This window comes from Nannobrachium achirus (assembly GCF_963921795.1).
Source record: "Nannobrachium achirus genome assembly, chromosome: 9".
In the NCBI taxonomy this organism is placed as follows: Eukaryota; Metazoa; Chordata; class Actinopteri; order Myctophiformes; family Myctophidae; genus Nannobrachium; species Nannobrachium achirus.
Genome location: NC_137818.1, coordinates 23,632,738 through 23,645,499, shown reverse-complemented (window position 1 = coordinate 23,645,499; position 12,762 = coordinate 23,632,738). Strand labels below are relative to the sequence as shown.

General features: G+C 42.7%; 1 protein-coding gene across 1 annotated transcript in view; it reads right to left on the bottom strand.

Moving 5' to 3' along the window:
• sema3h (sema domain, immunoglobulin domain (Ig), short basic domain, secreted, (semaphorin) 3H) overlaps positions 1-12,762 on the bottom strand; it is a gene marked incomplete at its 3' end in the record, with an annotated part of 69,049 nt that overhangs the window by 25,259 nt on the left and 31,028 nt on the right. Inside the window, exons 7-9 of the mRNA XM_080732516.1 lie at positions 11,998-12,117; positions 9,436-9,581; positions 8,235-8,349 (exon numbers count right to left, since the gene is read on the bottom strand). Of these exons, the coding sequence (XP_080588642.1) occupies positions 8,235-8,349; positions 9,436-9,581; positions 11,998-12,117 (381 nt within the window). The remainder of the gene's footprint in view (positions 1-8,234; positions 8,350-9,435; positions 9,582-11,997; positions 12,118-12,762) is intronic.

The window sequence follows — 12,762 nt, the reverse complement described above, 5'->3', positions numbered from 1 at the left end:
AGAGAGCTCTGACCTAGGCTACTAATCGATGACAATCTGATAATGGTAGGTTTTACTGTGTGAGTAAAGGAGCTTCCCTTATAAAGATTGATAGTGATAATTGCATACCCTAACTTACTGCAGGGCACCAGCTGAGTTGTGTGTAAATGCTGTATGAATCCCAGCTGTATTGATCTGAGCAGCGGGTTGACTGGTGTGTTCTTTGAACCTTTTTCAATATAATCCGTCCAATCAACATTGGCCTACATTTAGTATTTTGAACAGTATCTTCACACATGTTGTCACTGAGTTCTAGGGTGCATCTTTCATGGTTGAGGGATTTTTCCTAGAGAGATGAACTTGGAGCCTGCAATTACAAAGTTGTTCAAGGCAACATTAAGCCTCATGGGCCCCATGATGCCTCATCCTCGCTCTAGCTTGAGCTGTGAATGTAATAATGAAATGAAGTTAATCCCTGTGGGGGTCATTAACTGAGTAATATTTATTAAACGATGAGGATGTTTAATAACCCTTTTCATCATAACATTTTAGTCCCAGAAAATCAATTAAGGCCTTGGGGGAAAACCTCAAGTATTCTTGCCCTCCTCCACACAGACTCCCTCTCTCCTTCTGTTCCTGGCCTTAGCTAGCACCCTTATCTCTCTACATAGTAAAATCTGTGTTAATGTCTCCATTTGTAACCCTGAGGGCTGTATTTTGAGCACCAGCTCTTATGCCTTAACTTAAAGGCCTGTCCATACTGTCACCTGAGTAAGTGACAAATAAATCCCTCTTGATGCTTGATTGTTAGCCTTTCCACAGACCACAAATTGTTCCATGTACAGCCTGGTAAATAAATTAGGCCCTCTTTCCTCCATCACTTCAACTCATTCTTCATCCCTCCCTCCTCTCTCTCTCCCTCCCTCTATCACTCCACTCCCTCTACCACTCTCTCTCTATCTCTCTCTCTTTTTCTCCTTCAACTTGTCAAAACATTCTGCCTTCTCTCTCTCTTCTTGCCCTGTTTGTCCTTTCCCCTACTCCCTTCTCTTCCTCTCCCGTATTATGTGTGGGGCGATCAAGTGACAAGGATGCGGGCACCATCGTGCATTCGGAACTGCTGTGCAGTGCACGCACGCACACACACACAGGCAGAGTCACTATACAGAGCCAGAAACACATGTACACCACAAGCATTGATGCGTCCAGAGACGTGCTCTGCACACATACTGTAGTATAGAGTCACAGGGAGGGAGGCGCCCGTGCGCGCACACACGCACGCACGCACGCACGCACGCACGCACGCACGCACGCACGCACGCACGCACGCACGCACACACACACACACACACACACACACACACACACACACACACACACACACACACACACACACACACACACACACACACACACACACACACACACACACACACACTAAATGAGCCACACTGAAACCGATGACAGTTAAATCTATAAACTTTACAAGACCTCAGTCCTCCCAATGTTCCCAGTTGACACCAACTCCTGACCACAGCTATCTGTCTGTTTCCTGCGCCAAACCCCCATGGCCTGACTCTCCCCAAACAACAAACAGCTGCACAAATGCCAGAGACACACTTGTAAATAGCAGAGAATCCTGCTCTATGAGCTGTCCTGCACAGCCATACACAGCATACATCTTCTGCAATAGTGACAGATGGCCTCCCTTTCCAATCTTTAGCTATCGAACGATGCCAACATAAAATATATTGCAGTGTTCAGTGGTGAAGCGCCATTATACAAAAAAAAAGGCAGCATAACCACAATGACGGCATGTTGACACTAACTAAGGTTCACTAAGAAAAAGATAAGCTTTTTACATAAATAGATTACAGCCTACTCTTCAAAAGTTTCACTGTGACATTTCCTGGTTGTATGCAAGGATAGGAACAAACACTTTGAATTACTACAAGCTTTGTTAAACAATTGGTTCAGGAAAATAAATATATATTGTAAGCTGGTTTTTAATCTCATTTTTCAATATGCAGACAATACACATTTTATGAAGGCTTCAGCGTTAGTTTATGCAGAGGACACAAGAGTCTAGCCCCGCCCAGCTGTAGTCAGCTGTCAGTCATCCCCTTTCCTATTCCTCATTCACATTCACATATCTGCTGGACATTAGGTCACATTGTCATACTCCAATTAAAGTTCTCGTTCCGTAGGGAAGGCTCCTTTAAATATGGCTTGCTTTCTCTACCTATGCTTGGTTGCAAGTGTGATCTGGGAATGCCCATATATGGGCATTCCCAGATATGTCCTTAATATTGATGACACTGGGACAGGGATCTCCATATATGGGCATAAAACGGACAAGGATATAATTAATTTGCAAGTGTGATCTGGGAATGCCCATATATGGGCATGTTCTGACATCACATTGTCGACTATATATGGGCATAAAATATATGGGCATAAAAGGGACATGAAGCCAGAGCGAGATGTCGGCGCAGCAAACCCATTCAGTTAAGAGTGGTTCCCCTACATCACAGTGACATCAGAGCATGATGTCAGAGTGATGTCACAGTGACAAGGGAACCAATAGACTGTAAAAAATGTGTACTGACTGAAGGACTGACTGACACAGACAGACGGAGACAAGCTGCGACATTTCTCATGGTATACTGCGATCTTCGGTTGCAATAAAAGATATTCTTTAAAACTATATAAAAGTGAAACCTAAAGTTAGACTAAGAGTTGAATGACATCAAATACAGCAGAATGGATCTACAAAGACGACTTTAAAGGAAGTTCATATTTCAGAGATTTCATTGATTTGTATCTGGTTTTTCAGTTGAAAACGCAAATAAAAATAAAAGAACATATTTTTCTTTTATAAAGCCCATGGCGTGACCAACCTCAATAGCAACAAGAAATAACATCAACAAGCCACAACAAATACAATGCAGAGAACACAAACAATGCATGAAAAAAGAATAGTAAAACACAGAAAAACGATGTTTTCTAGGAAGCAAAAGCACATGTTTACCAAAACAAAATACTACTAAAAAATGCTGCAGACATAAAATCTCTCATCTTAAAGCAACTAAAATAAAATAAAATAATAATAATAGACAATATTACACAAATAATGTATATGGTTATCATTATTATTATTATTATATTAATATACAGTGAATAGTGAATATCATGAACATTTGTCAAACCTCATTTTACTGGCTGCTTATATTATGTATATTTAGTTTAACAGTTTGCATTGCATTTGTCTTATAAACTATTCAGCTAAGGGTCGCTTTTCTCCTGTGATGATTGGCCTGACAACAAATTGTTTCCACAGCTGGTTAACATTGTATTGGGGTTTATATAGCATGGTGTTTGTTAACTGGTTTACTCTTTGATGACTAGTGTCGGAACACGATGGATTGTGCAATTGTCTTATTATGATCTGCCCTTAATCAGAAAGCTGTGTTCTATGAAGAGTGCCTCAGACCTGACCAGATCCTTTGAGTCATTTTACGTTTTCAACTCAAATTTGTGGGGATACATTTAAGAGTCCGAATTCAAACCCAAAGGCATGACTAGACTCAGCAGTAACAGAGGGGCCATAAAAGTGACCATGCAGTCCATAAAGGCGACCATGAAGGAAATACTAGAATATTGATTTATATTGTAGTTGTGTTTGAGTTTAAGACAGCACAAGAAGCAACCACAAGTACCGGTTCAAAACCTCATAGCATGACTGAAGTCAACTAAGTATTTACAACAGTGAGTTCATCTGACCGAGCCAGTCCTATGGGTCAGACAGTGTGTCTAGTGTTGACCAGATGTATGATTTCTGGGAAGAGCAATCAGTGGCAGCTACACCAAAAGAAATTCTTTAGCGATAGAGAGATATGAACTTTTGATCAACGTATACTTGGGGTTTGGGAGCTCAACATAATCAGCACTAGCATAACTTTAATCATGGCTAAATAAATTAAATTACAAATGTTTGAAGGACATAAACTACTGTATAAGATATAATAAAACGCAAAAGTATGCACACAATACTGACCCACAAACAAAACATGAGCAATACTATATATTGCTCATTAACATAATCTTACTTATATAAGCTGTGAATAAAAGGCCAGGGTTTTTTGTTGTGACATATCTGATACAGTAGCTAGCAGACAGATTGGTCCCACATGGTACCTAATCCTCCTCACCTGCATAAACAACCACTGTGTCTTCTGACCTCAGCAACAATGACAGCCATTGTCGAGCTGACAAGACCACTAACCCAAATAGTCTTGTTTTAGCTTCCGTTAACCGTGGTAGATGACATTGATACAGTGACTCTCTCTCTTTCTCTCTCACACGCACACACGAGTGCGTGCGCACACACACACACACACACACACACACACACACACACACACACACACACACACACACACACACACACACACACACACACACACACACACACACACACACACACACACACACACACACACATTTAACAACAGGTGCACCTCACTATTAGTCACGATTTCCCAGGGGAACCCCTGCACTCTGCTGTTGGAGACCCTGTCCTGTAAACTAAATGCCTACAGTCTCACACCCAGAGCCCTGTGTTATACGGTTTCTACGGAGGGACCTGCACACAGCCATGGAATGATGGGATTTGTAGTGTTTCCAAGTGGCAGAGAGAGCAGGAGGTAAACGTGACACTCCAGAACATTTTAGCTGGATGGATTTTCTTCCTGTGTGTGTGCGTGTGTGGGTGCGTGCATGTGCAGGTGTGTAGTGGGGGAGAGGTCTACGTGTGTGTACAGTACAGTACAGTACAGTACAGTACAGTACAGTACAGTACAGTACATATAGTCTGGTACGTGTACAGTATGTGTATTGTATGTGTGCGGAAAAACCATGCACATGTGGGTACATGTAATCAAGGTGTACTGTGTGTGTGTGTGTGTGTGTGTGTGTGTGTGTGTGTGTGTGTGTGTGTGTGTGTGTGTGTGTGTGTGTGTGTGTGTGTGTGTGTGTGTGTGTGTGTGTGTCAGTGTACAGTGGTCTTCTTATCTCTATGATCAGAGTTAAACATGTCCGCAGGCAGGCTGGTTGAGATGTTATGATCCTGAACAACTCACACTGTGTGTGTGAGATCAAAGTTTGTGCACAAACAAATTATGCTTCCTGCATATGCGGGCATAGATGTGTACTGTATCTATGTATGTGTGTGTGTGTGTGTGTGTGTGTGTGTGTGTGTGTGTGTGTGTGTGTGTGTGTGTGTGTGTGTGTGAGAGAGAGAGAGAGAGAGAGAGCGAGATAGAGAGAGGAGTCAGGCTGTTTACTCTTCAGAGTCTTCTGTTTACACAGACACACTAGATAAGGAGTTAGTTGTGTCTCTATAACTCTCTCGCTAGCAATTCTTTCTCCATCTCTCTCTCTCTCTCTCTCTCTATCTGCATTCTTTCTCTTTCATTCTCCATCGATCTCATGCATCTTTTTCTCTCTGTGTCTCTCTCTCTCGAGTACCCGCCTCTCTCTCTCTCTCTCTCTCTCTCTCTCTCTCTCTCTCTCTCTTTCTCGTGCATTACATTCACTCATTCACACATACATCCATACACCAATGGCGGAGGAAACCGTTCAAGGACCAACCAGAACATCGGGAGCAATTAGCGGTTGAGAGTCTTGCTCAAGGACACTTCAACACCAACTCTGGGGGGGCCCGGATCGAACTGGGAAACTTGCAGTTCTCCATCTAGCTGCTCTACTGGCCACTCTACCCCTGAGCCACTGCCGCCTCCTTTCTCTCTCTTTTACTATCTATGACCATCTCTTCTGCTGATATCTCTTGCCATGGCCCATATACTCTGTACTGACAATAGACTAGCTTGTGCGTAAGCAAAAACACAAACAATAAAAACGTATGTCAAAATAATAAATACACAAACACAAAAGGAGTGGATGATTGTCAATGGTAAGCAAGCATCATTCCCTGAAATCATCTATCAATGTACAAAATAGAAGTCACTTGGAATCCTGGACCCCATAATAACATATCACAATGGGCCCCCAATATTTACCAATACACCCTATAAACTATGACATCTGATCTCTGAAGGCCAAAATTAACACTCAGGATTTTGCTGTGCACCCTTGGATTCTTACTGACTCTTCATCAGAATTATATATTTATTTTACAGCCACTAGCTATCACTAGTTTGAATTTACCAAGCATCTCCCCTCTGGGAAGGGGAAACGGTACAACAGTTGTTGATGACTCCTTGCAGTAGTAAAAGCTGGATTTATACTTTGTCACACAACAGTGTCACATGCCAGAAATAGTCGTTCTACAAGTTCACAAAGCATCACATCACGATGCTTTGTGAGCTTGTAGAGCGGCTATTTTCGGCAGATCTACACACACAGAAGGTTCAGAGACATGGTGAAGACCCAAGATATCAATGACTCACTTTGTAGGAGCATTCATATACACCCGCCTACATAACACAGCCTCTGAATGCACACACAAACACACACACACACAAACACACACACACATGCACACACAAGCACACACGGTCGCACGCACACACAGTCGCACGCACACACACGATACAAAGCAAACACATATACACAGATGCTCTCTCTCGCACATACATGCACACGCACAGCCGGAGGACACTGGCATGGATCCTTGATAATGAACAAACCCACGCCAATAGAATGTTGAGGCCAGTTGCCATGGTTATGAAGGCTCAGGCACGAAGTCAAACCCAAGGTGACCGACAAGGCTGTCAATCACTGTGGTAACGAAGCAACCACCGGTGACCGCATGACCACAGGGTGGAAACTATAGACTGCAAAAGATCAAGTGTAAACCCAGCACCATGAGCAGTGTAATGGTCTCCTGACTCTCCTCCTATCTCCCAGACAATCTAAACTTCTTCTACGCCAGTGTTGTGATGGGTGAGGCTGAGATGACCAGCGATTCATACGTGTGAGTGTGACTTCTTCTGCGTCGCTACAGGAAAGGGTTGAGACAGCTAAACAAAGACCAAGATGTCTCAACCCATTAAAGGTGTATTCAGTGATAATGAAAGTGGCCGGGGGTCATCTTGTTCCTTACTGGCCTTACAGCGTGGAAATGTTTAGTTTTTTATAGATCTTTTACACCATTATTATGTTCTCGTTTTGATCATTAGACCCAATCACTGAATATCGGTAGGCCTACGTCTCCAGCTTCAGGATATGTATGATACTGATTTACTACGAGACTGTGGCATTTTATGTTCAGTAGTTTACAATCTAGGCATTTAGCAGACGTTCTTAATTCAGAGTGGCTGTGGTTCTCAAAACTTAACTAATCATCATAATATAACTACGGCCATACTCTACTCTGATTGGTCGAGGACTGGCTGGCCACCTTTGAAAACCGAATCTAGCTATGCTCGTAACACGGGCCATGGTGGAAGTCCTTATATGGTCAGCACACATTCTAGTGAGGAGAATGAATGGAAAATGTACCAATTATATTTTTATTTGAATGAAATACAATCACTGAATATACCTTTAAGACCTGATGGTCTTCTACAAAAACCTTCTACATCAGTAGTTCTCTGACTTCAGATTTTGGGGGGAAATCAGCCGATAGTTCATGGCTGATATCGACAATAAGCCTCTCCGACCAATTTACTTACTTAGATTAAAAATTAAAAATGCGGCACAAAGAGACATGCTGTGAGTATGCGCTTGTATATCTGCTATGTGTTAAGACACACACAACAGCGTGCTTTCTGTCTGCCTGTGTGTCCACCAGTATGCAATTCTGTGTGTCAGTGTGCGTGCGTCTACATCAGGGGTTTTCAAACTTTTTTGGCTCAGGGCACCCCTATGAATATCTTTTTCATCCGAGGCACCCCTACATTATATTCATAATTTTCACTCCCATCACCACCACGTATGGCATATTTTAGCGATTATGTTGCGAGGAAAACGTTGAGATAATAGCCATTTTGGTTAGAACTGACTGAAAATAACTTTGTTCTTTAAAATTATACTAAATATATTTTTATGTCCAAATAAATTCCAAATATTATCAAATTATCTTGCGGCACCCCTGGACTGCCGTCACGGCACCCCAGGGTGCCCCGTCACCCACTTTGAAAACCCCTGATCTACATGCATGCATAAGTGTCTAGTTTCTGGTTGACTCATACATAGTTTGTCAAAACATTAACATGTTTTTCTGTACTTACGAAGTTGGTCGAAGTGTGTCTCTATGCCGTCCGGTCCAGGAACTGAACACACCATTCTGGCTTTCTGGAATGTGCTCCATTTATTCACCAGGCTTCTCTGACCTCCTATGTCATTCTATGCACGCACGCACGAGAGACAAGAGAAATGGTTAGGTTTACTGATGATATATATCTACATGTCTAGGGGCATACTTATCCTCAATTAACTTGTAATAGGTTTTTCTTTGTATCTGTTCTAATCAAACTCATTTCTATAATCCGATTACTGAATTGCACAACTTTTTTTCTGTAATCCTATTAAATGAAATCAATTTTTCATCAACCTGGTATACAGGCCTGCAGGCATGCTGTAAACACACTAAGTGTGGGCACAGCCACACACACACACACACACACACACACACACACACACACACACACACACACACACACACACACACACACACACACACACACACACACACACACACACACACACACACACACACACACACACACACACACACACACACACACACACACACACACACACACACACACACACACACACACACACACACACACACACACACACACACAGGCCAGAGATTATATTTTATCACAGGAGGAGACAGCGACAGTGGCTGTAACAAACATAAACAGTGTCCTACCCCAGCCAACACACAACATACTGTCACAGGTTCATACTGTTACATAAACACACTCATGCAGGCAACGTTAGACACACACACACACACACACACACACACACACACACACACACACACACACACACACACACACACACACACACACACACGCAAACACACCCACACACACACACACACACTGTCGCCATCACGTACACACCTGCACATAGCAACACAAAGCTATGTAAACCAAATGGAGGAGATTGACTTAAAAGACACACACATGTACATACGTGCACTGCAGGCACAGGCACACACGCAAACACACACACACACACACACACACACACACACACACACACACACACACACACACACACACACACACACACACACACACACACCTTCATGCAAAGATACACATTTCTTATACAAGACCGTGTAGAGTAGACCCACTGGACAAAGTCGATATACCGATAATAATAATCACATACTGTACACATGCGCCATGCGCACATGCATCAAATCGCACACCCTCCAGCACATGAACACAATCACACATTCCAGAATACCTTGCAGACGCGGGCCACTCTGGAGTAGAGGATCTTCCCAGCAGCCCCCTCGGCCTCCTGAGCACGCTCGGTGAAGAAGACGTAGACTTTATCATCCTCTGGGTTATCAGTCTCAGACAGCGACGCTACCCGCACAAAATGAGCATCTGGGGAGAGGGAGAGAGAGAGAGCTCTTCAAAAAAGCTCAGATGTCAAGGTCATTCCTATAGGACAGCTGTGACGGCAATTCCTGCTGGAACATAATAATGCATGGTTTTCCATGTCCATTTTCCTGCAGGACTACTTTAGAATCATACTCGAGAATCATAATTTTGGAGATCGTTTAAGTGCGCTTATAATTCTGCAGCATCTGTGCCATATAATAGAAGGTAAACGTCTTCAGGAATTCATATAAATAATACATAAATGTTTTTTATACGGTCACAGTGACATACTTTGGGCCATTGCCTTCCCTAAATATAACCATATATACCAAGGTTGGTATGGTTCCATTTAGCTTTATGGTATAAGAGAAATGCTCTGGACAAGATCTTGGATAAATGGGGCACAACACTCCCCAGAGAGCTGATGGCGGGCAGTTAAAAGAAAGAGGTGGTTAAAAAAGAGAGATTCAAAAGGAGTGACAGAGAAAATAAATGATGGAGATAAAGGGAGATGTCTGTGCTGGGAGAAAGTTGCGGATAGGATAGAAAGAACGAGAAACAGGGGCATTTGGGGAAACACAGAGAGAGGGGAGAGAATGGAAAAGAACAATGAGGCAGGGAAAGGAGAGGATGAGTGAGGGAAAGACAGAAACAGGGAAAGTGCTAGCCATTATAAATGGAAGACAGCACAAACAAACTGAGCGAAAGAGAGAAGGGAGACAGAGGAACCACAATGGAGTTTACAAAGCAGAGAAAGAAGCCAACATGTATCTTGTTATTATCAGTCGAGACATCAACGCAGGCCCTTATTCACTCACTCACGCACACACACACACACACACACACACACACACACACACACACACGCACGCACGCACGCACGCACGCACACACGCACGCACGCACGCACGCACGCACGCACACACACACACACACACACACACACAAAAGAGGGAGCGTGGCTGCTGAATAGGAAGTAAATGTATCACCAACTCCATCGCAGGCATGTACGAATGCACTAAAAAGAATAGATTAAAGAAGATGTCTAGAAAAGCAGAAAACGGACCCGATGGTTGAACCGGGTATCTGAAAAAGGGATCATGGACCTTTATGTACTGACGGCTGTAGTGACTGTAATGATCGATAAAGTACATTCTAATCTGATCTAAAGCAGACATAATGAGACAATTCTACAGAGGTTTATCTACAGAAGTTTTTTTTTTATTACAACGTCCTCATTTGAGTGAAGATCCAAATACAATGAGCTGAGTTGTTTTGGGGACTTTCTGAGCCGTTACTAGATATTGGTAGTTGCAATGTAGAGAGAAAGAGACAGAACACAGAGAAAGAGCATGGGAGTGACATTTATCAAATGGTTACGACGCCTATCGTGTCGCCACAATTGATGAACTGTTTAAAGCCACAATCTGGGACCTATTTTAAACGTATCAAATTATATAATTTCAACAAATCTGTAAGGGTGTGCATACAGTTTTCATAGGGACTATTTTACCCGTGGGAGTTGGAGACAGGAGAGCACAAGTAAGGTGTAGTAGAATGACTGGGCCACATAATAACCATTCTGAGCTCTGTTAATCATGGTCATTATCATCCCGCAGATGGCATGGCCAATCCTACCACCTGGCGTCTGGAACAAACATATCAGATTGCATTCCAAAAAGCACGCACAAATGTTAAAAGCAGAGCTTCCAATGGTTTTAATGATAACAATTTCTTGTTTCATTATTATACTAGTCATGTGCAATATATTATCATGCTTTAACCCAGTAAAATCGGGAAATAATCTGTGTCATTTTAGATGTTAGTGAAAAGATTAATTATTATATACTTTGTCTGTTCAAAGCTACCAGGTATACAAGCTCATAGCATGTCACTTTGTGCCACGCAACCAGCTTGTAAAGATTTTTGCAAGTCTTTGAATATATACAGTAAAAGTGAAACATTTGAACTCAAATCCTAGCTTCTGGGGGTCCCTGGAACAAAATATTTTGAGGTGGGGGTCAGTGGCCAAATAGGCTACATAATTTTGGAGGTCCTTCACATGAAAAGGTTTGAGCACCACTGAAACATACGTTTTTCAGAAAACTGTTAAAAGACCTTTTTGGGTGGGTTAACTGTGTATAGCATGGTCGAGTATGCTGTGCAAATTATATTTCGCCAGTGATGAAGCTTAAAAAGAAACATAGAGACTGAGAGGGCCTCCGTTACACAGAGCAGAAGTGAATCGTTCTAGTATAAATATTGTTGGACGTATTGGCAAAACTCTCACAGGAAAAGGTGTAGGATTAAGGGGTCAATCTTCAGGGTTCAGGAGTCAAAGGTCAGGAATCAGTGTTTGGGGTTTAAGAGGTCAGGTTTTAGAGTACAGGGGTCAAACTTTCATGGTTCAGCTCCTTACCCTGCAACCAGGTGGAGTCGTACTGCTCCGTACGGATCACATGGCGGTTGCCCAGACTACGGAAGAAGGCGGAGTCACGGCTCATGAAGTCCGAGGTGATGCCGGCATACAGCTCTCCGTCTGAACACACACACACACACACACACACACACACACACACACACACACACACACACACACACACACACACACACACACACACACACACACACACACACACACACACACACACACACACACACACACAAAGAGTTATTCAGAGCCTGCTTTGGACTGACATCAGGTTCACATGAAACTGGTACGTTTGGCCAATTGCTAGATCAACTAAAATGAACCTGAACATGTCTAGACATGTACAGTATAGACGTTACGTGTCAATTGCCCACAATCAGAGACAAGATAGAGGCCAAATTATTTTCCTTGAAATTCAACCCATTACCATCTACAACAGCATCAGTGGGCAAAACATAAGTTTTGATTACAAGTTGATTCAGATGGCACCACCACAACTTTTTCTAAGGTAAATATATAGTATCTGATATGGGAGTCTCAACCTCACAAGTCACACTCCGATGAAGGTTCAAAGGTTTGTTTAGTGTCATTTCAGACACATGAAATGGAGTGGAGGAGATTGCTCTTGTGCAGACTCTTCCTTTGCTTTTTTAAGTTGCACTGAACTACAGCCTCAGTCACAAAACTATAGGTCACAAACGTAACCCCGGTGATTTCTGTGTTACGAGCGAGATGTCTCACTTGACCATCACA